Here is a 21,307-nt window from a genome sequence, read left to right as displayed (position 1 = left end):
TAAAAGAAGCTACTTAAGAGATACAAGAGTGTCTGTTTTTCCTCTTATCGTTCAAATTCTTCAGGCTGTTGAGGTGGAAAACGGCAACGAATGAGATTTAATAAATTTACAGTGATCATTAATGAAATAAATATATTATTTTCTACTTTCGCCTTCGACACAATACACACATTTCTAATTTGTAGAGAGAAAAGAAAAATGTTGAATTTGTTGCTTCGCGATTTTTTTTCTTGTCTTGTGACTTTCGACATTCAAAGACCGAACATTTAGACCTCGAATTTTTTACCTTTCCGGACGCTGTCATTGTATAAAAAAAAAACACAACAGAGCTAAAAAACATTACAAGAAATGCATTGAGATAAACTATTTCTCGGGACATAATATTGCCTATGACAAGAGTTGTTTTATTTCACTTATAATTGTATCGACTTGTTTTTTCTTCACTATATAAAATATATTATTAATGTAAAATGTATTTTGTCATAAAATGAACGTGCAGAAAAATGGATAAAAGAATTCTTAGCAATTTAATTGTGGGGTGTAAAAGTTCTCTTGGACACATTATACAAAAGAAAACATGAGGAAACTCATCATCGTCAATCCACTCGAAATAAACTGAAAATCTCGCAAAGACCCAACCACATTCTCACTGCTAATTGACCGTTTTCTTTTTTCATCTCTTCACTGGCGCGCGACGGGAAGCGCGGAAGGTGTGTTAGTTGGTGGGAAAGATGGCTTTGTGGTCCAGGGAAACTAGAATTTCAGAAGAACATCTCTCAAAGTTTGCAGAAGTTGAATTTGTGGATCGGGAAGCGCGCTCATAATCGCTTGAGATTGCGCTTCTTCTCCTTGATCAGCTTCTCCTTCTTCTTGTCCTGCGCCTTCTTCTTCGACAGCGGCCCATCCTCCTCGCTGGGCGCCACAGACTTCACCGTCTGCGCGTGGATCTCCGTCATCATCTTGGCGCGCTGCGAGTAGTCGTCGTATCGCTCCAGCAGCATCTTGCCCGCCTCCTCGTTCAGCGCCGACTCGGCGTTCGGACAGATCAGGAGACACTTGATGGTGAGCAGGATGTGCTTGATGCCCAGATCGGGCTGCCAGTCGCGCTTCAGCGTGTTCACGCAGATCTCGCCGTTCGCCGCCACGTTTGGGTGAAAGATCTTGGTGAGGAAGAACGCCTTGGGCGGCGTCGAGGGGAACTCCTTGCCCAGGGCCAGTTTCACACGGAAGGCGCCGCCGGCGTACGGCGTCCCGGCTGCAAGAGGAGAAAGAGAATTAACCAGAGACCTTTTTCGCCACCACAGAAGGAATCTTAATCTAGTCAAATTGCAATTCTGAGACTTTTCCCGCTCCATCATTCAGTCTGACTTTTTTCAGAGTGTTCTTATCACTCAATTGCAATCATTTGCAGGCAAATAATGTGAAGATAACTGTTAATCTCTGCCATCTCTCTGGCCTCAAGCCGAGACCTTCACGCGCGTCCCTGAAACTCCTTCGCACGCTTTTCGCGATAAGGCAGGTTTTCTGGGGCACCTTTTGCGATGGCTTTTCGCAATCAAAACATCATCGCGCTAATCAATTTCGCGATATTTTGCATGCGACGCTAAAAATACCGCCTCGCGCTCCGCCCTGGTACTCACCTGGCCCCTCAATTATTGCTTGGATGTCCGTCACGTCGGCTTCATTAATTTGTACTTTGATGCCTTCTGGTGAGTTTGTCGCCAGATCGTGCATCTCCTTCACGATCTGTCGAATGATTTGCGGTGATAAATTCTCCACATTCGATGTCTAAAGAGAAAGAGAGCGAGAGAGAGAGAGAGAGGGAAAGTGAAAATGGGTTAGTATTTTCTTCCTCAATGCCTTTTCCCAATAAACACAACACTTTTGTTGGCTGGCAAACAAGGCGGGGAAAAAGTCACTCTTTCGAGGACTTCTCGGAAAAATTCCACTCTCTTCCTGAGAAATCTCCTCTTCAGCCAAACAGCTCGTCCTGGCATTTGACTTCTCTGGGAAATATTGGAGTGGAAAATTACATGTTTTCCATCAACTGTTTTGTTGTCTTTTCCCCCATGTTTGACAGATACACAATAAGTGTGTGGAAAAAGGCCAAAAAGTGGGGAAAAACTCACAGAATTCATGGCTGCAGCGGATCCGGACATGGGCAATTTGGCTGTGAATGCATACGATAAGGCTTTCCAGTGATGATTCGCACGAAATATACAGCACAACGGCTCGAAATAATACTAAATTTAATAAAATTCACTCGAGCAACTCGCAAATGACAAAATGCTCACTGCTTCTATATTCGCCACCTTCGCTCGCGCGAGGGAGCGCGATTCGTATTTTCGCCGTGTCATCAAACGGTTTCGCGCGGCGAACGCCGGCGAGCTTTGTTGCTCACTTCGCCGTCCTTGTTTTGAGTTGCGCTGCGTCTCTGAGAAAAGCGCAGATACTGTAATTGATTCATCACACGAGTCTTCGGAAACTCCACTAAAGAAGTTGAGAAAATTGATGCACAGATAATTCCTTCGCTTACACCAGAAATTCAGGCAAGATTAGGAAAATCTAAGCTTCACTCACAATCCGTAAGGGCAGAAAAGATTGCTGATTCATCAGGAAAATCCCTGAAACTGCAGCGCAAGTCGCCACAACGGAAACTTTTCTCTGCGACAAGGAAGAAACTCAGTCGAGAGTGTAAACAAAACGCATTTTGAAGGCGATTTCTCACCTCAAAACCACATCAGGAAGCTCCTCAGCGCGACCAAAGGCAACAGTGAAGCGGAGGAAAGACCAAAGATGACGAGTCTACTGAATTTTGGGCCAACTGATCAGGTAATTCGCCAATTGCGCACTCTTTCTCCGCCCTTTGCATTATCAACAAATTGCACTCTCGTTATCGATTTTCTGCGCCTCCGCCCGGAAGCAGAAGAAGCAGCTGAACAAGCTGAAGCACGACCTGGAGGACTGGCGTGAGGTCATCCTGCACGCCAGCAAGATCCTCACGTGGGAGAAGGCCTTCTATCCGGCCGTGATCTTCGCCGCCGTCACGATGCACTTCCTCTTCCTCTGGTACCTCGATCTCTCGGCGCTCACGCAGATCTCGCTCACGCTGCTCTGCCTCACGCTCGGCGACTACCTCTATCCCATCGTGGGCAAGCTCGTGTTCAAGCCGGACAAGTGGACGGGCGTGCAAGAGAAGGAGTTCGAGGAGATCTGCGTCAGCATCTTCGGCGCCAAGCAATGCCTCTGCGGCTTCCTCCACTTCCTCATCGTCACCAAAGAGAAGAAGTCCATGCTGGTGAGTTGTCCAGGCTGACAAAGTGAGGAAGAACAGTTGTAATCCCCTGACCGTTACTCCAGAGCGCGCGTTATCGCTTGAAAAAGCCTCTGAGATCACTTTTCGACCCGTGAAAAGATCACGAAAAGTATCTTAATATTCACAATTCAAGATCACAAAATATCTCTGGTTTTGAATTTATTGGCAAATTTTCCAGAAAAGGTATTAAAACAAGAATCATGAAGAAAATTAGTTAAGAAATGAGATTTTCTTGCAATAAGATTCTTCTTCAAATTGGTATTTTTGCCCTTTTTCGGTGATTGAACGCCAATAAGGCCAATAATAACGTTTAAAGATCCTGTTTTGAGCCACAGAATTCTGATAAGAGACATTTAAAATGTTTTCCTTAAAGAAACTTGGTTATTTCGGTGATTTTTCGATATAAAATCAAGATAATAAAGTAGACTTTTGGTCAATAAATCCTTTATAAATGACATTTTTGAATCTTCAAGCACTTTAGGCCTTTCAAAAACTTAATTTCACTCTTAATTAAAGCTTTTTCTTCTCTTCTAACTCTTCTTCAGATGAAATTCAATAGTTTTTGTCACAAGAATAACTTCAAATTGAAAGAAAACAAGCAATAAACTGAAGAATGTGAAAAATTGCTTTAAGGCTTGAGAAATTGATTCCAACACTTCTCCTCTTGCAGTTCCTCGTGAGCGTGAGCGCTTTCCTGCTGCTCCTGGCCTGGATCGGCTCCACCATCGACAATCTGGTGCTTACTTACTTGTGCGCGCTCTTCGTCGTCTACTATCCGGGCCTGTGCAAGATCGGCGTGATCGCCAAGGTGAAGGACGTCGTTGGCGGCGTCTTCTGCTCCGCCGCGCCGGCCGCCAAGACCGACTAAGCATTTTGCGCGCATCTTCACAAGTATTCCATAGTCCAAGTGTCACAATTTATCGTCGTAAATTGAGGTGTTTTTCATCTTAGGATTCACGTAAATTTATCAAAGGAAATCGTAAGGACTTCACGCGGCGCGTTCAGAAGCTATAAAGAAAATTCCCAAAAATTTAAACTGTCGCAAAGAGATTTCAGCTGACATTGTAATTGTTTAGTGAACCCTAAATGTTTAAGGCTTGTGTAAATACTGAGTTTCTCTTCCGCATTTCTTTATTATTATTCTCTGTGAGTCAATTTCTGAGGCAATTCACAATCTGTTGAATCAAACTGAGTTCCAGTGCGTGTGACAAATTATTGATATTAACTATTAAGTAATATGATTTAGTGAGGTATGAAATCGCATTGCCATTAATGTATACCAAAATGTTAAAATCCATCCTCCCATAAAAATAAAATTCAACTTCTCACGTTTCATCACAATTCTCGCGCTTCTCCTCCTCCTTGCCGATCATCTTCGCGTACTGGATCAGATCCGTCGCCGCGGTCTCGATGGAATGGAAGCCCTCGTAGCCCAGCCGGAAGATCTCCTCGTGCTGCTCATGACTGCTGATCTGCGGCAGCTTCCGCGGCCCTTTGGTGGGAATCCATCCGGTGCTGGGCTTCGCATTGAGCGCCATCGTTCCTCTGATCGCCACGAGCAGCGCAGTGACTGGAATCTCGTCGGATCTCCACTCGCGACTCAGGAACTCGCTGAAGCTGAGATTCTCCGCGATGCTGGAGCAATCATTGAGGCTGGAAACGTGCTGAAGATAGTTCGCGTGGAGGAAGGCTAAGAAGTTGTGTGGCTGAGTCTCGAAGTCATCGCAGAGCTTCTCAGGATTGTGAGATAGCTTCGAATTCTCATCTGCAAAGAGAGATTCACGTGCTAAACTCATGAAGAATTACTAGAAGTGAGCCAGAATCTTACATTTGGGATTGAAAACTCTTCCCAGAGCATGCATGAGAGTGATAGTTTCATCCCTGCCCACAGTTTTCAGCCTCTTGTTCGCTCCTGAAGACTTTCCTTTGCCCTTTTTCCGACTTCCCTGCTGCTCAATGTTGATCTTCACCTTGGCATCTGAAAAGACGTCGATTAGAGAAGGAAAAAAGCCCATTAACTCCACAATTCATCTACCTTTCTGTGAGACAAACTGCAGATTGAGGATCGCGTTTCGAATGTCGCCCATCGCTGAGGTAATCAAGCTGTCTACAACTTCCTGCGAGGATTGCTTGTAAACCTGAGAGTAAGGCTCGTGATTCAGGGCTTTCGTGATTCTCTGGAGAGCCTTCTTCATCAGTGTCACAGAGATTGGATTGAAGCTGATGTGTTGAATGTTGAATTGACTCTTCAGCGAGTCCGGGAAGAGGTTGAAAGACAGATTCAACTTCTTACTTTTAGTCTCTGTGACCACAAAGACAAGCGGACACCTTCCATAAATTTCCCATGACCTGGAAAATGAAACAAATCACAGATTTTCATCCTCAAACTGATGCTAAAATTTCATACTTGAGAAGATCTGTGAACATCTGATGATCTCTCAGGATGTAATTCGGGAAATCCTCCACCAAAAGCATCCTCTTGTTGGTCTTCGCGAACAGAGACTTGTACCGGGACGCTTTGAAGAGGAACTCCCTGAACTTCTCAGCCTGTGACTCCTCAATCTGCATTCCCTCGTCGTCTGCGTTCCGGAATTGCTTGCAAGAATCCACTGGCGTCACCCATTCGCACAATTCGTAGACCTTCTCCTCCGCCAGACACTTCACAGTCGCCGTCTTGCCGCATCCCGCCGGCCCGGTCAGCAAAACGATGGGATTCCGCTTCCGAACGGCGTTCTTCTCATAACTCTCCAGCCACTGTTTCACGTCTTGAATCTTGTTCGGATGAACCGCGAGTTCTTCCACCTTCTTGGGAGCGAAGATCTTCAACCAATCCTCCGAGAGAGACTTCTTAGGCGCCGACACATCTACTGATTCCTCGCCATCACAGGAAGATCTCTTCCTAGAGATCCTGGAGGTCTTTTTCACCCCTTCACTGACATTCCGACCGGATTGAATATCTCTCAGAGCCAAAGTTATTGCCTAAAATAGGATTATCATGAACGAAGAACTTCTAGAGAACGTCTATCATACCCCTGAGGATGTTTTAGACATCTTATTTCATGGATTTGGTGAGATTTTGAAGAATTTTGACTAAGCAAAACCAAAACAACAAATCAAACGTCAGTTCGCCCTCAAACGGCCACAATATGAATGTGGCGAACGCCGGCGTCGTTCGGCGAAGGCGTGTTATACACTTGTATAACACGCGATATACACACCTCCAGAGCCTTAAATACAGCAATTAGAAAGTATTTCACAATCAATTCCTCAAATTACACGCATAAAGAACGAAATTCATGGATAAAATGATGCGAAATGCGATAAAATCTACTCTCGGCGTGAATTCTATTCCAGTTGCTCAATTTGCTCAGTCGACAGTTGGCAACCTTGAAGACTGACACCGAAGCGAAAAAGAAAAGCGTCACTTGGACTTTGTGGCTTTCGTGTGTAGTTTTTCTGTGAATCAACTGCTTATTCTTCGTGTAATTGCACTTGAAACTGCCTGAAAGCAATCTAAGAGTCTTTCTGAGTGCACTGTCGATGGACTTACGGTGAAATTTGCATGAATTGTGCGTGAAAGAGTGAATTTTGAGACTTTTTGTTTATGCTTGCCTCTGACCACGTCTGAGAGACGCAACAGCAATTTCCCTGAGATTCCCCAATAATTGCGTGAAAAGAGTGAAAAGTGACCGGGAGTGATTGTGGGGGACGCAGTCTTTATGGTGTCATAGTGCTGACAGTGGAGGAAAGCGTGAATTTCCCCTGAGAAGCGATGGAAATTTGCACAGAGAGCAGCGGAGTTGATACGTCGCCGGACATGAATTCCAGTGCAGACTTGACTCCGGACCGAATGCCGCATCCCCGCAAGCTCTTCTTCGGCAGCTCCCCGGAGTCGGGGAATAACATTTCGCAGTCCAACCTCATCCTCAGTCCCAAGAAGGACGTCTCCATGTCGCCGCCGTATCGCAAAGTGCGAGCTCTGAGGTTTGTATTGATCGCAGCGTGCTGAAGTTTTGTTTTGCATCAATTCGAGGGGAAAAAAAATGTTCAGTTGGTGTTCTTTAAATGGCACTTCGTGAGTCTCGGAGGTATTTTTGTGGGGCTCTTTAAATTTTAGAGATAGCGCATAACATAAACAATCGGCAAAGTACGCTGAGAGGTAGAAAATTGCCGTCCGAGAGAGAGGCCGAAAGGTCATTAAGCGCAGACCTTTAAAACTGTCTTGGAGGATTTAAATGGTCAGGCTTATCAGGAAGGTTTTCACACCCTTTTTCTCTCCAGGCTCTTCGACACGCCAGCGACGCCCAAGACCATCCTGAAGAAGCTGTCGGTGAGCGAGGCGCGGAACGCCGCCAAGGATCCGGACAGATCGCGAGGCGAAGCGGACTTCATGGACGTCCTGGCGCGCCCCATTGATTACCATTCCTCCTCCACGCCTCTGCAGCTCGATCGCGTGAGGCCACGCGTGATGCCGCTGCACCTGCACAATCTCAGCTTCGACCAGAAGCGCCCCAGCGCCAACATCAATCCCTTCACGCCGGACGGCATGCTGATGAAGACGAAGAAGCGGACGCGCTTCGAGCTGTCGGAGAATCACAACCACTCGCTGCCGCCGCGACTGGGCTGCGACGGCGGGCGCTTCTCCGACGACGACAGCTACGAGATGAGGCAGGCGCCGAAGCGTCTCGCCCTGCAGGACACCAACATCAGTCGCTACGAGAGGGAATTCGTGCAGCTGTCGCTGATCGGCGCCGGCGAGTTCGGCCACGTCTTCAAGTGCCTCAACAGACTCGATGGCTGCATCTATGCGATCAAGAAGAGCAAGAAGCCCATCGAAGGCAGTGTCAGCGAGTGAGTTAACAAAGCTGAGATTGTGGGTGAGAATCTCCCTAATTTGACATTGAATTGCAGGCGAATCGCACTGAATGAAGTCTGGGCCCATGCTGTGCTGGGGAAACACGACAACGTGGTGCGATATTATTCAGCGTGGGCTGAAAATAACCACATGCTCATCCAGAACGAGTACTGCAACGGAGGAAGTCTTCAGTCGCTCCTGCAAACGAGGCATCTCAATGAATCCGAGCTGCGAATACTTCTAATTCACATAACAGAGGGATTGAGGTGAGATTGATGTTAGAGAAGAGTTGGAATGAGTGCTCTGAAAAGACATTTTTGAGTCTAATTCCCAATTTATTGGCCTGAATAGCCCGAATAGTTCAGTTTATGAGACACTCAGGTAGACACAAGCCAAGAGTTTGCAGGCAAATCAACACATTTGTTCTCGCTCTTTAGTGCTTTTGTTCTCTAAATATGCTCAATAAATCCTCTCTTCTTCTGCAGATACATTCACTCCAGCGATCTGGTTCACATGGACCTCAAAGCAGGAAATATCTTCCTGACGAAAGCGCCTCAAAGGTATGGTTTTGTGGATCACTTTTTAGGGAATTTAGTGGCACATTTTCACCACTCAAATTATCTCTCTTCTGCAGACTCACGGCAGTCGAGAATCCCGACGATGGCTTCGAGGACATCATCGACGAGACGGAGCGCGATGTGATAACGTACAAGATTGGTGATCTGGGCCACGTGACGTCCGTGATGGATCCGCAAGTGGAGGAGGGCGACTGTCGATATCTGCCGGCTGAGATTCTGCTCGATGACTTCACGCAGCTGCCCAAGGCGGACATCTTTTCGCTGGGCATCACGCTGTACGAGGCGGGCGGTGGCGGTCCGCTGCCCAAGAATGGCCCCGAATGGCATCGGCTGCGCGACGGAAACATCCCAGAATTGCCAGGCCTCAGCAGTGAGTTCAACAACCTGATCAAGCTCATGACGCATCCGGACCCAAAGCAGCGACCATCGCCCAACTCCATCTTCAATCATCCGTGAGTTTCATCGCTTAATTGCAGGTTTATTAATGAACAAATAAATCTAATTCATGTTCTTTTGCTTTAAGGCTTCTTTGCTTGACGGACACAAAGTCGAAGGCGCAACTCTCGATGGAATTGTCGATGGAGAGGCAAAAGAATGAGCTGCTGATGAAGGAATTGAAGGAGACCAAGAGGATTCTCAAGTCCTACGAAATGTCCAAGACGCCAAGTGAGTAATTTTTCCTCCTACAATTTAACATCAATTATAAAACATTCTCTGTTTTCTTTTCAGACACAATTTCCGTTCTTCCAGTTTCAAAGAGGATGAAGAGTAATGCTTCACCATTCAAATGTGATAGACAATTGCGGTCTTACTCGAAAAATAAGAGGATTTCGTCTGTGAGGAAAAGTGCCCGAAATTTTCGCGACAGGAATAAGAATATTATCGATTTCTAGAGCTACAGGAGGAGCCAATTTAAGTGCTCTCTCTCTCTGTCTTTACATATTTAACTTTTTAAGGCATTGAAGAAACAGCGTTTTTGGATTTATTTTTGACTGGGAGACAATTTGAATCATCAATCATTGATGAAAATTATTGTTACTGAGCATGGAAGAGAAATCATGAAATGGCCAAGAATGTGTGCTTTTGGGAAGGGTGAAGAAAAAGAAGAAATTCTGTCTAAAATTTGGCTATCAGTGAATTTATGGGCCAAAAATCTCCTTTTTTCTGTAAATCATTCAATATATTTCTTAAGTTTGCTTCTCAAATTTACACACTTTTGTAGAAGTTTAATTGGAAAGAGGAAATTTCTAAATATTATGAATTGTGAAATCTTTCTGGAATATGACAAGAAAACAGATACGAAATTACTTTTATTATTCTTGCTTTTATGCTGTATTTTTATTCTTTGTAAGCAGAAAAAGTTCATCGTTCTTTTTTTTATGTTTGAAATTTGCTTCTCTAACCATTTAAGATTCAAATGAGAAATAATCATTGTGGTATGAATTTATTCATGATACTGCACTATTTTACTTGTGATGGCGATTAGAATTCTGTATAGATTGTATAGTTTTAAGATTTATTTTAAGGCTTGCTAAAACGAAAGAATGACAGAAGCATTTTTAATACTTCCATTTCGGAATCTCAGACTAAGAAACAAAAAAAAATCATAACAATAACTCAAATGCTTTCTTTTATCAGACAAAGTGTTGCAAAAAATTTTAACCTGATTGATGAAAATCCTACGTTAAATTCAACAGTAAAATATTTTATTTACCATTAATAGTTTTGGATAAGGAATGATAATGTAATTAATAAAAAAGTGCTCAAAAGAAGAAAAATGTTCGTTGACTTCTTCATCGTTTGAATTTCTCCCTGTAGATTTCACACCTCTTTCGTGGCGCGCAGTGCCCTCTGGCCACCATTGAGGCAGTCTCGCTTGTCGGCCGACCGGAGAAACATCATGTCAAAGTAATAATATATTATTTTATCGTGAAAATCATGTCGATTTTGCACACTTTCCGCACAATCAGCAAGCCAGCTTTCCTTAGAAGCGCTACAGCAAGTAAAACCACACTGTTTTCTCGCTCTTTCAGCGACGAGGCGCAGAAGGCTCGCGATGCTGCTGCCGCCGGAGCATCGGGACAGGTAATTGAGCCCCACTTCCCGGGAATTCCCGAGAAGTGCAAGCAATCCGTCCAAAGGACTTTCGTATGAACTTTCCACTCTGAATTCTGTCTCTCTCTTTCAGCCCACGATATTTGATAAAATCATCAGCAAGGAGATTCCGGCTGATGTGATTTTCGAAGATGATCAGTGCCTGGCCTTCAATGATATCGCTCCTCAAGCGCCCGTGCATTTCCTCGTGATTCCCAAGCGCCGGATCGCCATGCTGGAGAATGCTCAAGAGTCTGATAAAGATGTGAGAGTTTGTCTCGACATTCACGGCTTCTTTGGCTGATTGTGGCTTTGATTTCAGATCCTGGGCCACTTGATGCAGGTTGCAGGGACTCTGGGCAAGAATAGGGCTCCGAATGGCTTCCGTCTGGTGGTGAACAACGGCGCTGAGGGATGCCAGAGCGTCTATCATCTGCATTTGCACGTCTTGGGCGGACGTCAGCTCACCTGGCCTCCAGGATAAGGCATCTGAGTCATTAGGCAGTGTCTTAGATGACGACTATCGAGGGCATTTAAAAGGGAATTCAATAAAACATGCAGGAAAAGGTACAGAAGGATGTTTCCATGGACAATTCCTCGCTGTTTCCACTTGCTTGACGCTTTTCCTATGGACTCGCTGGGAGCGACGTTTTTAGTCTGCAGAAGTGTCGCATCTGCAGACTTCTGGCGGGAGAATGTGGAGCAAATGTCGCCAGGTGCGCTGGCATCACTGATCGTGACGACTTTTTCGTCGATATGCTGTCCTCTCCGTATGTGGACGCAGAAAATCGCCTCAAGAATTAAGTAAATCAAAATGGAAACGTGTAAAACACAGTCATCAAAGCTATTCGCACTGTCTGCGGTCGATCTGCGGGACGATTTCGAGGAGGTAGGCAGTGAAAAGTGGGCGTGAAATCTGTGGTGTGGCCCTAATCTCGCAGTAGCCATTTTTGTTTTTTATGTTATTCTTTTTTCACTGTGTGTGTTTGCCTTTTGACAACGCGCTCTGTTGTCAATGTCCCCGGCCTTTTAAATTCCCCCACGGGGACTCCCGGACGCCGCGAGAGCGTGTCTAACTGGCGTTTTTTTCCCGCTTGCAGCGCTTCGAGAGGGCTCACCAGAACTTCGTGCCCATGACCGCAGGACTGAGCGACAAGGAGCTGCACGACCTTCTGGCCACCGCCATGAGCAAGGACAAGCAGCACGAGGACGTGTCGCTGGGCATGATCTACACCATCCTCACGGAGCCGCCGCAGGCCGCCAAGACGTACCGCGACCTCACGCTGCTCTCCCGCGACGGCCTGGCCTTCGCCACGACCAACGTCTCCATGCTGGTGGCGGACAAGTATCCCAAGATGACGGACACGGCGCGCAAGCAGCTGCTGTGGCTGGTGCGCGAGTTCGTGAAGAACGCCGTGCTGAACGTGGACCAGATCATCTGGAACATGCTGCGCCAGGCGAGCGGCGGCGACGTCTCGCCGCGCAATCTGCTGCTCGTCGAGGGGCTGCTGGACATCTTCATCGACCACCGCCAGTGGCTGGAGAAGACGCCCTTCCTCGTCGGCACCGTCGTGTACACCTACGTGCGCCTCATCGAGGACCACACCAGCCCACATCTCAACGCGCTGCGCTCCAAGGAGGTGAAGTTCGTGGTGTCGCTGATCCGAGACCGCTTCGCGGACGTCATCCCGCTCGGGCGGGACTTTGTGCGGCTGCTGCAGAATGTGGCGCGCATCCCGGAGTTCGATCAACTGTGGAAGGACATCTTTCTCAATCCAAAGTCGCTGTGCGCCTCCTTCACGGGCGTCTGGCAGATCCTGCAGACGCGCACCAGCCGGCGCTTCCTGCAGTCGCGCCTCACGCCGGAAATCGAGCGCAAGCTGCACTTCCTCACCAGCAGCGTCAAGTTTGGGAATCACAAAAGGTGAGTCAGAAATCTCCTGTTTTCCATCTGTCAATGCAAATTCAACCCTTCAATTAATCCTGTCTTAATGTTGAGGACATTTTGGGGTGTCTTTACACCAACAATTCCTCAACTATAAATTTGTGACGTGTGACGTTATCAGAAAGCAATAAAGCCAAGCACAATTTACGGGTGATAAACCGAAAACAGTCCTTATCGCATTCAGCAAATTACTTTCAATTTAAGGACATTGTGACTTTATTGCAAGATGGCAATGATTTGTCTCTCTCTCTCTCTCTCTCTCTCTGCAAAATTACATACAAATTAATTAGTCTTGTAATCTTATCTACTTGCGTGAGCCAATCTAAATCACTGCTGAATTGCAACAGTTAAACTTTACAGAGAAAACCTGAGAATGATTGAATATGGGTCGTGAGATAGCGCATTACTTGTCGAGAGTTGAGAGCTTTTTACGGTGTTTGACGTTTTCTTGTCTCTTTTTTGCCGGGTTTGACTTATTTAGTATGCAAACGCCCGGCTTTGCGAAAAGGCCGTCTTCTTATCGCTGCAAATGAGAGTCGAATCTCGGGGAGAAATCTCACTTTTAGGGCATGTCGTTCAATTACCCCTCTTTTTAATTGTCCCATTATCACACTGCGAAGGGGAATAAATCTGCTAATGCGTGACCGATAAGATTAAAGACTCCATTGTTGGCATCCAATTGAGTTGCGGATGATGGCGATAAGATGCATTTTGCCACTCGAGAGGGTGAAGCTGTGTGTTTATTCAATGCGTTTGTGTTGTTTGTGCGGTGTTTGTTGCCGAAAAAGCGTGACACGTTTTATTGATACACTGAGAAAAATGGAAAATTGATAAACTTTGGCAAGAATTCAAGAGATTCAAGACTTTGGGAGCTTTTTCTGCGCAGAAAACCTCAAAAATGTCCTTTTCAAACTTGATTTTAGTCTGAAATTCTATGTTTTCTTACTAATAAAGCTCCGAAATGCTTGATTTAATGCCGAAAAGTAGTTGAAAAATCCCTGTTTTACGTCCCATTCTGCTCTGAGTGTCGTAATTGTGATGTTTTGTTGTCTGTTTTGCAGATACCAAGACTGGTTTCAAGATAAATACTTCACCACGCCAGAATCTCACAGCTTGCGGTCGGACTTGATAAGGTTCATCATAAATGCAATCCACCCGACCAACGATATGCTCTGCTCAGACATAATTCCGCGCTGGGCCATCATCGGCTGGCTGCTGACGTCGTGCACAAATCCAACGGCGCTGGCGAATGCCAAGCTGGCGCTGTTCTACGACTGGCTCTTCTTCGATCCCATGAAGGACAACATCATGAATGTTGAGCCGGGCATTCTGGTGATGTATCATTCCATACGGAATCATCCGCTGGTGAGCAGCACACTGCTGGACTTCCTCTGTCGCATCATGAAGAACTTCTATCCCAAGAGTGAGGATAAGATTCGCATGGGTGTGTACAATTCGCTGCGGAAGATCCTGGAGAAGCAGGTGATACCGAATCTGTATCCACTGTTTGAGTCGCCCAAGTTGGATCGTGAGCTGAAGCAGATGATTAGGGAGAACTTTCGTGAGTTCTGCAGCGGACCAAATCCAGTTGATGCCAATCAGATGGCTAGTGATGACCGTACAAATCTCTATATCATGGACGAGCGCCTCGGCGCGCCGGGTGTGCACAACAACTTCAACAGTGACGACAAAGTATTCAATCGGCAGCCGGGCGAGCTGAGGCCGCATCCGCAGACCGTGACAAACGCCACGACGACCGCCAATGAGCAGAATGACGGCGATGCCGGTGAAAATGAGGTGGAGTTCAGTGACGACGACGAGGACGCGGCTGGCGTGAAGACGGAGGACTTGACCGATGACGATGACGATTTGCCACTATCAAAGGTGAGTTGAGCAGCGTTGATAAGCCCGTTTAGCACGAAATCGATGCACGCAAAATCACGACTGAGATTGCAATTAGTGAGAAAATGCGATTTAAGAGACGACTTTTATCAAACTTTTATCAATATTCTGATAAAAATTGTTGTTTAGATGACTTTTCACGTAAAATAACAGCGTAAAAACGTGCCAAAATGCATTTGAGAGCACAAATGCTGCTGTTTAAGCTGTAAATAAATCTATTTCACTAATTTGTATCAATTTAGAGACCAAATTAAACAGCAAACTAATGTCTTTCTAACATTTCTTGAACATAGAATATTAGCGTAAGCGGCTTTAGCCGCAAATTAATCGATATTTTAGTCAATTTGTGCATTGAAATATTTACTCAATGTGTTTTTATTTTGCATTCTTTGCAGGTGCGCTTAAAAGAGAAACCAGCACCGGATAAAGTTGACCTTCCATCATCAATTGCGAGTTCATTTGACACTTTCATGTCGTCAAAATCGTATGATGACTTTGAGAGTTTCCTGCTGGACTTTCGATCGTGTTCATCTCTGGATGGGGAACAGGAGACTTATGTGGCGAACAATGTGGTGAATATCCTGAAGAGTACGCTGCCGAAGCCAAATGTCTTTCCCGACTCGAAGCACGATGAGAAGCTGGCGGAGAGCATAGAGCACGCGATCTTTGCGCTGTGCAAGATATTCTATCAGCACGAGGAGAAGTGTCGGAAGTGCATAACGAATCTATTGGTGGCCGTGTACAATCGAATACCGAGTGCGGGTTTTCTCATTCTCTACTTCTTGAAAGTGCACACGAAGCTGCAGTCGCGAAAGAATCCAAATGTGGTGTTCAAGACGAATGTGTACAGAAATGTGTGTGATTCCGTGGGCCAGAGTGTTGAGGGATGTCTGGCGAGGGATTTGACGCAGATGGAGAGGGAGAGTCCACACTTCTTCCTCTGGCTGCTGCCGGACATTTATAGGGAGTTCAAGAGTAGCATGATAAACAATTGTGATGTGCTGAGAACGCTGGTGGGAAGTATTGACGCGAAGAATCTGAGAGATCTTATTTACTGTGTGACGCAGGGAAAGTTGGTGATATTCAAGAATGATGGCGTGATTGACTGCGTGCGTGACAGTCTCAGTTATGAGACATTTGAGCAATTCTGTCTGTGGCAATTGCTGCAGGCTCACGACGTTCCCATTGAATTTCTCCAGGTGAGTGTGCATTAAAGAGACAGAGTCAAAGTCTGTGCAGACAATTAAATATATCCACCCTGAGAAGAGGGACAAAGGGTGGGAGAGAGAAATGGAGAAGATTCCCCCAAGGAATTTGCCTTCTTGATGTTATACAATATATTCTCACAACTTCCCTCAAACTTTTACCCCCAACACAGTTTGTCCTAGTTTTTTTTTCCTCCCCTTCTTTGCCCTCATCGTAAGGGTTTGCGAAAGACACTATTATTCCCTAATATACATAGAGCATCTTGAGTGAAACACAGAAATGTTGCCATCCTTAATTAATTTAGCACAAAGTTCAGCAACAGGAAGAAAGGGTGAGAATGGGAAGAGGAGAGAAAATTGTGGAGAATTTTTTCGCCTTGACGAAGGTATAATTGGAATATTTTTTTGTAAATAAAAATTGTTTACAGAGGATTGGTAAATATTTGCTCGTAAATCAATCAACAATTGAAGGCAATTTAACACGATATGATTAGCAGTTCGTGGATGGAAAATTATGAGCACTTGGCACTTGTCCAGAGGAGCTTTTTGCTAGTGATTGTGACGTTGCGATGTGGTGCTGTTGCAAAATAGCGCAGATCCAAAGCAAATATATGTTTGTGGGGTTCTTGAAATACTCTTGACGAGTGTACAAAAGTGTCTTGTATGACAATAGTAAATAATAGGGAATTCATTGAAATGCGATGCCACAGGCAATTTAACACGGAATGTGTGTGTGATTATATTGCTTCCCAATGAATTTCTGCAGGACATTCTGCCAGAGCTGGAGTCATCGAATCACGCCGAGGCTCTGACGTACATGCTGATGCTGCTGAAGAGTGAGAAGCCCAATGCGGAGCTCGTGCGATTGCTGTTGAGTAGAGAGACTAAAAATCGTGGCGATCCATTTGTCACGTCAGCTTTAAGGTATGTGTGCTTCTTTTATATCTTGTAAACATCTTTCTCTCGCTCTCGGCGTTCGATAGTTTTATGTCGCTCCTCCTTGTGGATGGTGTGAAAACAGAGGGGGAGAGATTCTGTGGTACTTGATAAATAACCTCTTTTTTGGGGGGCGTTTTCCTCCCTGTCTTCTCGGATGCACTCACAGGTACTGGTGTCAGGAGTTTGAGGAGAAATTGTCGGAAATTATTGCTGGTCTCTTGACATCAAAGTACCCGAACAGTTCACCAAATAAACGGAAACGTCCGCTGAAGAACAATTCAGTGCAAACAACATCACCAACATCTGAGCAGGTAAGAGACACTCTCTTGTAGCATTTGGGGGAGTTTTCTCGGGGTGTTTCATGTGTGGACAAAAGGGTTCTTCATGTTCCAAGGGGTGAATGACACGAAGATGTCGATTTTCTATTGTTTCTAAAAGGAAATCTCAATCCTTTGGTCAGTAAAATAATTAATTTGCTCAGTTAATCATTCAATTTCTCAGTTACTGAAAAATAAATCAACGAGTTAACAGAAAACTATGGAAAGTCAGAAAGAGTGTTGAAAATTTAATGTTAAAATCGCTTTAAAATTTGCCGAATTTACCTCAAAATCCTCAAAATATCATCTAAAAATTATTTTCTGAATTTTTCTCTTGATTTTATTGAAATTTCTTTACTAAAATATGACAAAATTAAAAGATTAAGTGAAAATATTAGTTTCCACAGTCGATTTTTAATCATTTTCGAGCACATTTTATCCAAATAACTTCTAAATAATCTTCAAAGTTTTCAAGAGAAAAAAATATATTCATTTAAAATCTGAGAATGTTTTAGGAAAATTCTATGTTTTGGAACAATTTTCTTAAAAAAAACTACGTCGTTAACTATAAAAATACATATAAATTTATATCCAGTCGTATTTTTAGATAAGTTAATTTTTCTTTTCTGTTCAGATAAGAAACAAATCTCAAAATTTTTTCAGTTGTAGAACAGATCAAAAGCTTTCCAAAAATATAGAAAACGTAAACTATGAAAAATTGACTTCATAGTTTTTCGATTCACGCGTCGATATTTTCTCCGTAAAATTGCTGTTTAGTCAGTAAAAAAAACTCATTTTGGTCAGTTTTCAAAAGACACATTTTGTCAGTATTTTTGTTGTTTGGTCAGTAAAATATTGACTGAAAATGCGCTTATTTTCCCCTTGTTGATGACTTACTTTATTTGCCTCTTCCGCAGCTTCTCAGTCATTTAGAACACTTTCGGCGGAGCTGCAGACATGGAAATGGCACAGGAACGGGCATGTACGTGCAGGATGCGATGCAACGTGCTCTGCAGCAGGCGTTCTCCCACAGTAGTGACAGCACAAAGGTGATTTACCACATCTTTCGCGCGCGCTCTCCTCAATGGAAGAGATTGATTAATTTGCATAATGACTTCCATCCGATAGAAACAATACTGTGATTTATTCGCATTGGCGGCGGAGGATGAGACGAGCGGTGTGGGTCGGAGGGGCGCAAGTGGGCGGGGAAGGAAGCAGCCACCGAGCAAAAAGGAGTCCAGCAGCACATCAAATGCATCCAGCAAGAAGAATATTGAACCTCTGTCTAGTTTTATCTCAAGTGATGAGGAGTCGAGTGAGGTGAGTTCAATGGTAGTTGAGATTTGTGTGGCGCATGTTGAGAGGAAAAATTGGCACTGCTTTCCCAGTGTGGATTTACGGCATTTTCATCCTTCAAGAGTGTGTTTTACACATCTGATGTGATTAATGATTTTATTGTGGTTGTTTTTGCAAAGATGCAGTGCGGTTTCTGCGAAATTTGAGCTTCACTTAATAATGAAGAAGTGCATTGAGAGATAGAGAGAGATTGTGGAAATTTGTTCTTGTGTTTGTGGCAAAGTAATATTGAATTCTTGGGAACTCTCAATGCTGTTCAATATCCGATAGACCAAATGGTTTTTATAACAGAATGAAGAAGAATTAGGTCACAAACTTGAAACTTAATGCAATTGGAATTTTCCAACTATCACACAAATTCAACTTTGCATCAATATCTTATTAGTATAAGTTAGTAAAATTCTATTATTATTGTAATTGTTATAGTAACCAATAATTGGAGCAATTCTGAGTCACACACAGACATGTTATATACTTCAAACATGTAAAAACAGCTCGTGTTATTCTCGCTAAAACAATGTCTTTGAGTTTTAAACGATTCCACAATGTGTAAGAGAGGAAAAATGGTGAAATTTATCAAAATTATTAATATTCAAGTTCATAACTAGGAAATTCGTGATAAAAAGAATTTACTGTTGAAGTTTCAAATACTATAGAAGGTTGGCTATATGTTCTTGCCGGCAACACACGATCGACTGACTGACTCGTGCTGCCTCTACCGTCAAATAATGCTAAGAGCGAGATTCTCGTCAGGAGGAGAAGGTCGCCATGACAGTGGCATTCCTGCCACAATATCTCCAGGGATATCAATTAGGCAGGACTTGGTGTTTTGCCGGCTGGTATAGGAAATTCGACATACATTGCAAACATAATTCATGTTCATGCTTGAATATTAGAGCCACAATTGCAGATTTATTCATCTTTGCAAGTTATTCTGCACCTTCCGATCTCATTTGCTCTTTACACTTTCCACATTCTTTAAAACAACCTCTGGAGGTCGTGTTAAAATTACACATTCAGGCGATACAAAATGGTTTAACACATGTTGGTCAGATTAGCAAATAACACGGAGAATTGTGTCCCTGAGAATTGCTCCAAATATTTGTGCTTAGTTTTGACTGAACTGCATTTTATGCTTGACTCATATGAAAGAGTAGTTTTCTAGTCAAAATTGCTACTGTATTTCCAAAAAATGATTAGAATTGAGTGGAAATGTTTCTCTTAACACTACAATTTTACATCTTCTTCATATTTCAATTCTGATAAGTGTTATCGGAATGATTTCTCTCTAGTTAATAGGATTTGTAAGAGGAGTGATTCATAGAGTTGAACAGGCCAGAAAGGTGCTTGTTCTTGTGAAGTGACGAAATAACATTCCTTCTTGTGCGCTTTGCAGGACGAGTGGTCGAAGCCAAAAGCAGCGAAGAGGCGAAAAAAGGCTATAAGTGATTCAGATTGACGCATGTGAATGGACAAGGCGGCACTTATTTATTTTAATGAGAAAATTGTAAATTTCGACGACGAGGAGAGGAGGAGGAAGAGGAGGAGGAGAAAGGAGAGGCGGAAGGAGGTTTACCAGCATGTGAAACAGCGCCGTGTAAAGTGAAGAGGCGAGAGAAGAGACGATGAAAGTTCTGTGTGTCCCCGCAAAATGTTTCATTTTGAGAGAGAGAGAGAGAAAGAATCCCCACTTTTTGATTTCCTTTTGTAAATATTTTGCGATAAATAAAATAATTGTAGTACAATGGAATTCTGTTGCTAGCAATTTTTATCATAATTTTTGCGATTAATTTTAGTGATAAAGTAATTTTTATTTAGCATAAAAAGTATATAAAAAAAAACGAAGAGAAATCACGATGAGAAGAGCCTGTAAATAATGAATTAATTGTAGTTGTTTTACATATTAGATGTATTCACACGACTTTCCTTTATGTTTTTTTTTTCTTTTCTTTTTTGTTCTCCTTTTTGGAAATGTGTGTGTGAGAAGAGGATGTGAGAAATGCGCGGATTTGAAGGACTTTGTCTACTGGACACTCTTGATATTTTGAAATCACGCAAAGCAGTCTCTGGGACAGGGAAATGGTGGAGATGAATTTGGAGAGGTTTTTGCCGGGAAATCACGAGAAAGACGCAAGATCGTGATGTTTTTTCCCCCCAAAAAAGTGACTCAAAGCAATTCACAATTTTTCTAATCTCCGGAAATTTTATCAATTGAACAACGTGATTTTTAAAATTAATAGGCTGCCAGCATTTATACAATTAAAAGAAGAAGAAGATAAAAAAAATGACGAGAAAAATAGATGAAAAGAAAAACAGAGGAAAAATGCATTAAAAAAAAAACTGATCATGAAACATTGTAAACGTTAGTGAACCCAAGAAATGTTATTAAATAAAGAAGGATTAATTAACAGCAATGAGTTTGAACATTATTGTGTATGCGTCTCTTGAAGAAAAAAATAGGTTTTTACACAATTGAAAACAATGAAGAAAAATAAACTACTTAAAACTGATATGCAAGAAAACCAGTAAATTAATTTGTATTATATTGATAATGATGAAATTGTGTAGGTAAAATTAGATACAGAATTGTATACGTAATGTGATATATAAAAAAAAATCTTTTGTAATACATGTTTTCTAGTTAAATTTCTACACATTTTTGCATTTTTTTGGTGTGCTACTGAAATTGTAAAAGACCACAAAAAAGACACAAAGATCTTTGATGCCGAGATCAGCTGCGAAATGCGCCTTTTGTTAATAGTTCTTTAGTTTTATCTGTTGTTTTATATATTTTGTTTGG

General features: G+C 43.3%; 6 protein-coding genes across 7 annotated transcripts; 4 read left to right on the top strand and 2 right to left on the bottom strand.

Moving 5' to 3' along the window:
• Positions 1 to 140: 140 nt before the first annotated feature.
• LOC132261419 (ubiquitin-conjugating enzyme E2 S) lies at positions 141 to 2,308 on the bottom strand. Its single transcript, XM_059760228.1, has 3 exons — positions 2,130 to 2,308; positions 1,641 to 1,788; positions 141 to 1,255 (listed from the first exon to the last, which is right to left on the bottom strand). The coding sequence occupies exons 1-3, from the start codon at positions 2,157 to 2,159 to the stop codon at positions 819 to 821; spliced, it is 615 nt and encodes a 204-aa protein (XP_059616211.1). The 5' UTR covers positions 2,160 to 2,308; the 3' UTR covers positions 141 to 818.
• A 145-nt stretch (positions 2,309 to 2,453) lies between these two features.
• Positions 2,454 to 4,659, top strand: LOC132262764 (ADP-ribosylation factor-like protein 6-interacting protein 1). Its single transcript, XM_059762173.1, has 3 exons — positions 2,454 to 2,832; positions 2,927 to 3,298; positions 3,987 to 4,659. The coding sequence occupies exons 1-3, from the start codon at positions 2,797 to 2,799 to the stop codon at positions 4,182 to 4,184; spliced, it is 606 nt and encodes a 201-aa protein (XP_059618156.1). The 5' UTR covers positions 2,454 to 2,796; the 3' UTR covers positions 4,185 to 4,659.
• On the bottom strand, positions 4,448 to 6,464 carry LOC132262763 (cell cycle checkpoint protein RAD17). Its single transcript, XM_059762172.1, has 5 exons — positions 6,347 to 6,464; positions 5,724 to 6,295; positions 5,352 to 5,665; positions 5,145 to 5,294; positions 4,448 to 5,081 (listed from the first exon to the last, which is right to left on the bottom strand). Exons 1-5 carry the CDS (start codon positions 6,365 to 6,367, stop codon positions 4,642 to 4,644), a joined length of 1,497 nt encoding a protein of 498 aa, XP_059618155.1. The 5' UTR covers positions 6,368 to 6,464; the 3' UTR covers positions 4,448 to 4,641.
• Positions 6,465 to 6,744: 280 nt separating this feature from the next.
• Positions 6,745 to 10,516, top strand: LOC132261795 (wee1-like protein kinase). Its single transcript, XM_059760766.1, has 7 exons — positions 6,745 to 7,300; positions 7,598 to 8,167; positions 8,228 to 8,437; positions 8,657 to 8,731; positions 8,806 to 9,201; positions 9,273 to 9,415; positions 9,479 to 10,516. The coding sequence occupies exons 1-7, from the start codon at positions 7,089 to 7,091 to the stop codon at positions 9,640 to 9,642; spliced, it is 1,770 nt and encodes a 589-aa protein (XP_059616749.1). The 5' UTR covers positions 6,745 to 7,088; the 3' UTR covers positions 9,643 to 10,516.
• A 70-nt stretch (positions 10,517 to 10,586) lies between these two features.
• LOC132261981 (histidine triad nucleotide-binding protein 1) lies at positions 10,587 to 11,418 on the top strand. 2 transcript variants are annotated; one of them, XM_059761070.1, is made up of 4 exons: positions 10,587 to 10,657; positions 10,783 to 10,834; positions 10,938 to 11,108; positions 11,166 to 11,418. In XM_059761070.1, the coding sequence occupies exons 1-4, from the start codon at positions 10,650 to 10,652 to the stop codon at positions 11,325 to 11,327; spliced, it is 393 nt and encodes a 130-aa protein (XP_059617053.1). In that variant the 5' UTR covers positions 10,587 to 10,649; the 3' UTR covers positions 11,328 to 11,418. The 2 variants fall into 2 exon arrangements, with proteins under 2 accessions (XP_059617053.1, XP_059617052.1); XM_059761069.1 differs by having other exon boundaries at positions 10,599 to 10,834.
• A 160-nt stretch (positions 11,419 to 11,578) lies between these two features.
• LOC132261963 (integrator complex subunit 3 homolog) lies at positions 11,579 to 20,917 on the top strand. The gene is made up of 9 exons (XM_059761039.1): positions 11,579 to 11,732; positions 11,944 to 12,767; positions 13,850 to 14,672; positions 15,086 to 15,889; positions 16,662 to 16,819; positions 17,001 to 17,145; positions 18,069 to 18,200; positions 18,280 to 18,471; positions 19,904 to 20,917. The coding sequence occupies exons 1-9, from the start codon at positions 11,658 to 11,660 to the stop codon at positions 19,964 to 19,966; spliced, it is 3,216 nt and encodes a 1,071-aa protein (XP_059617022.1). The 5' UTR covers positions 11,579 to 11,657; the 3' UTR covers positions 19,967 to 20,917.
• The last annotated feature ends 390 nt before the right edge of the window (positions 20,918 to 21,307 follow it).

Source organism: Phlebotomus argentipes, unplaced genomic scaffold (genome assembly GCF_947086385.1).
Source record: "Phlebotomus argentipes unplaced genomic scaffold, Phlebotomus argentipes genome assembly contig_15, whole genome shotgun sequence".
NCBI lineage: Eukaryota > Metazoa > Arthropoda > Insecta > Diptera > Psychodidae > Phlebotomus > Phlebotomus argentipes.
This window is presented reverse-complemented; position numbering and strand designations above follow the sequence as displayed.

Bases quoted from the DNA above. Each gene is read 5' to 3' on its own strand.
- LOC132261419 (XM_059760228.1), bottom strand. From the start codon at position 2,159: ATGTCCGGATCCGCTGCAGCCATGAATTCT. The intron at 1,789-2,129 runs GTGAGTTTTTCC...CTTTCTCTTTAG, and splicing joins CCGCTGCAGCCATGAATTCT to ACATCGAATGTGGAGAATTT. The intron at 1,256-1,640 runs GTGAGTACCAGG...CTCCTCTTGCAG, and splicing joins AGCAATAATTGAGGGGCCAG to CCGGGACGCCGTACGCCGGC.
- LOC132262764 (XM_059762173.1), top strand. From the start codon at position 2,797: ATGACGAGTCTACTGAATTTTGGGCCAACTGATCAG. The intron at 2,833-2,926 runs GTAATTCGCCAA...GCCCGGAAGCAG, and splicing joins ATTTTGGGCCAACTGATCAG to AAGAAGCAGCTGAACAAGCT. The intron at 3,299-3,986 runs GTGAGTTGTCCA...CTCCTCTTGCAG, and splicing joins AAGAGAAGAAGTCCATGCTG to TTCCTCGTGAGCGTGAGCGC.
- LOC132262763 (XM_059762172.1), bottom strand. From the start codon at position 6,367: ATGTCTAAAACATCCTCAGGG. The intron at 5,666-5,723 runs GTATGAAATTTT...TTCATTTTCCAG, and splicing joins ATGTTCACAGATCTTCTCAA to GTCATGGGAAATTTATGGAA. The intron at 5,082-5,144 runs GTAAGATTCTGG...CTCTCTTTGCAG, and splicing joins AAGAGTTTTCAATCCCAAAT to ATGAGAATTCGAAGCTATCT.
- LOC132261795 (XM_059760766.1), top strand. From the start codon at position 7,089: ATGGAAATTTGCACAGAGAGCAGCGGAGTTGATACGTCGCCGGACATG. The intron at 8,732-8,805 runs GTATGGTTTTGT...TCTCTTCTGCAG, and splicing joins CTGACGAAAGCGCCTCAAAG to ACTCACGGCAGTCGAGAATC. The intron at 9,416-9,478 runs GTGAGTAATTTT...TTTTCTTTTCAG, and splicing joins CGAAATGTCCAAGACGCCAA to ACACAATTTCCGTTCTTCCA.
- LOC132261981 (XM_059761069.1), top strand. From the start codon at position 10,688: ATGTCGATTTTGCACACTTTCCGCACAATCAGCAAGCCAGCTTTCCTT. The intron at 10,835-10,937 runs GTAATTGAGCCC...TCTCTCTTTCAG, and splicing joins CCGCCGGAGCATCGGGACAG to CCCACGATATTTGATAAAAT. The intron at 11,109-11,165 runs GTGAGAGTTTGT...CTTTGATTTCAG, and splicing joins CTCAAGAGTCTGATAAAGAT to ATCCTGGGCCACTTGATGCA.
- LOC132261963 (XM_059761039.1), top strand. From the start codon at position 11,658: ATGGAAACGTGTAAAACACAGTCATCAAAGCTATTCGCACTGTCTGCG. The intron at 15,890-16,661 runs GTGAGTGTGCAT...GAATTTCTGCAG, and splicing joins TTCCCATTGAATTTCTCCAG to GACATTCTGCCAGAGCTGGA. The intron at 18,472-19,903 runs GTGAGTTCAATG...TGCGCTTTGCAG, and splicing joins GTGATGAGGAGTCGAGTGAG to GACGAGTGGTCGAAGCCAAA.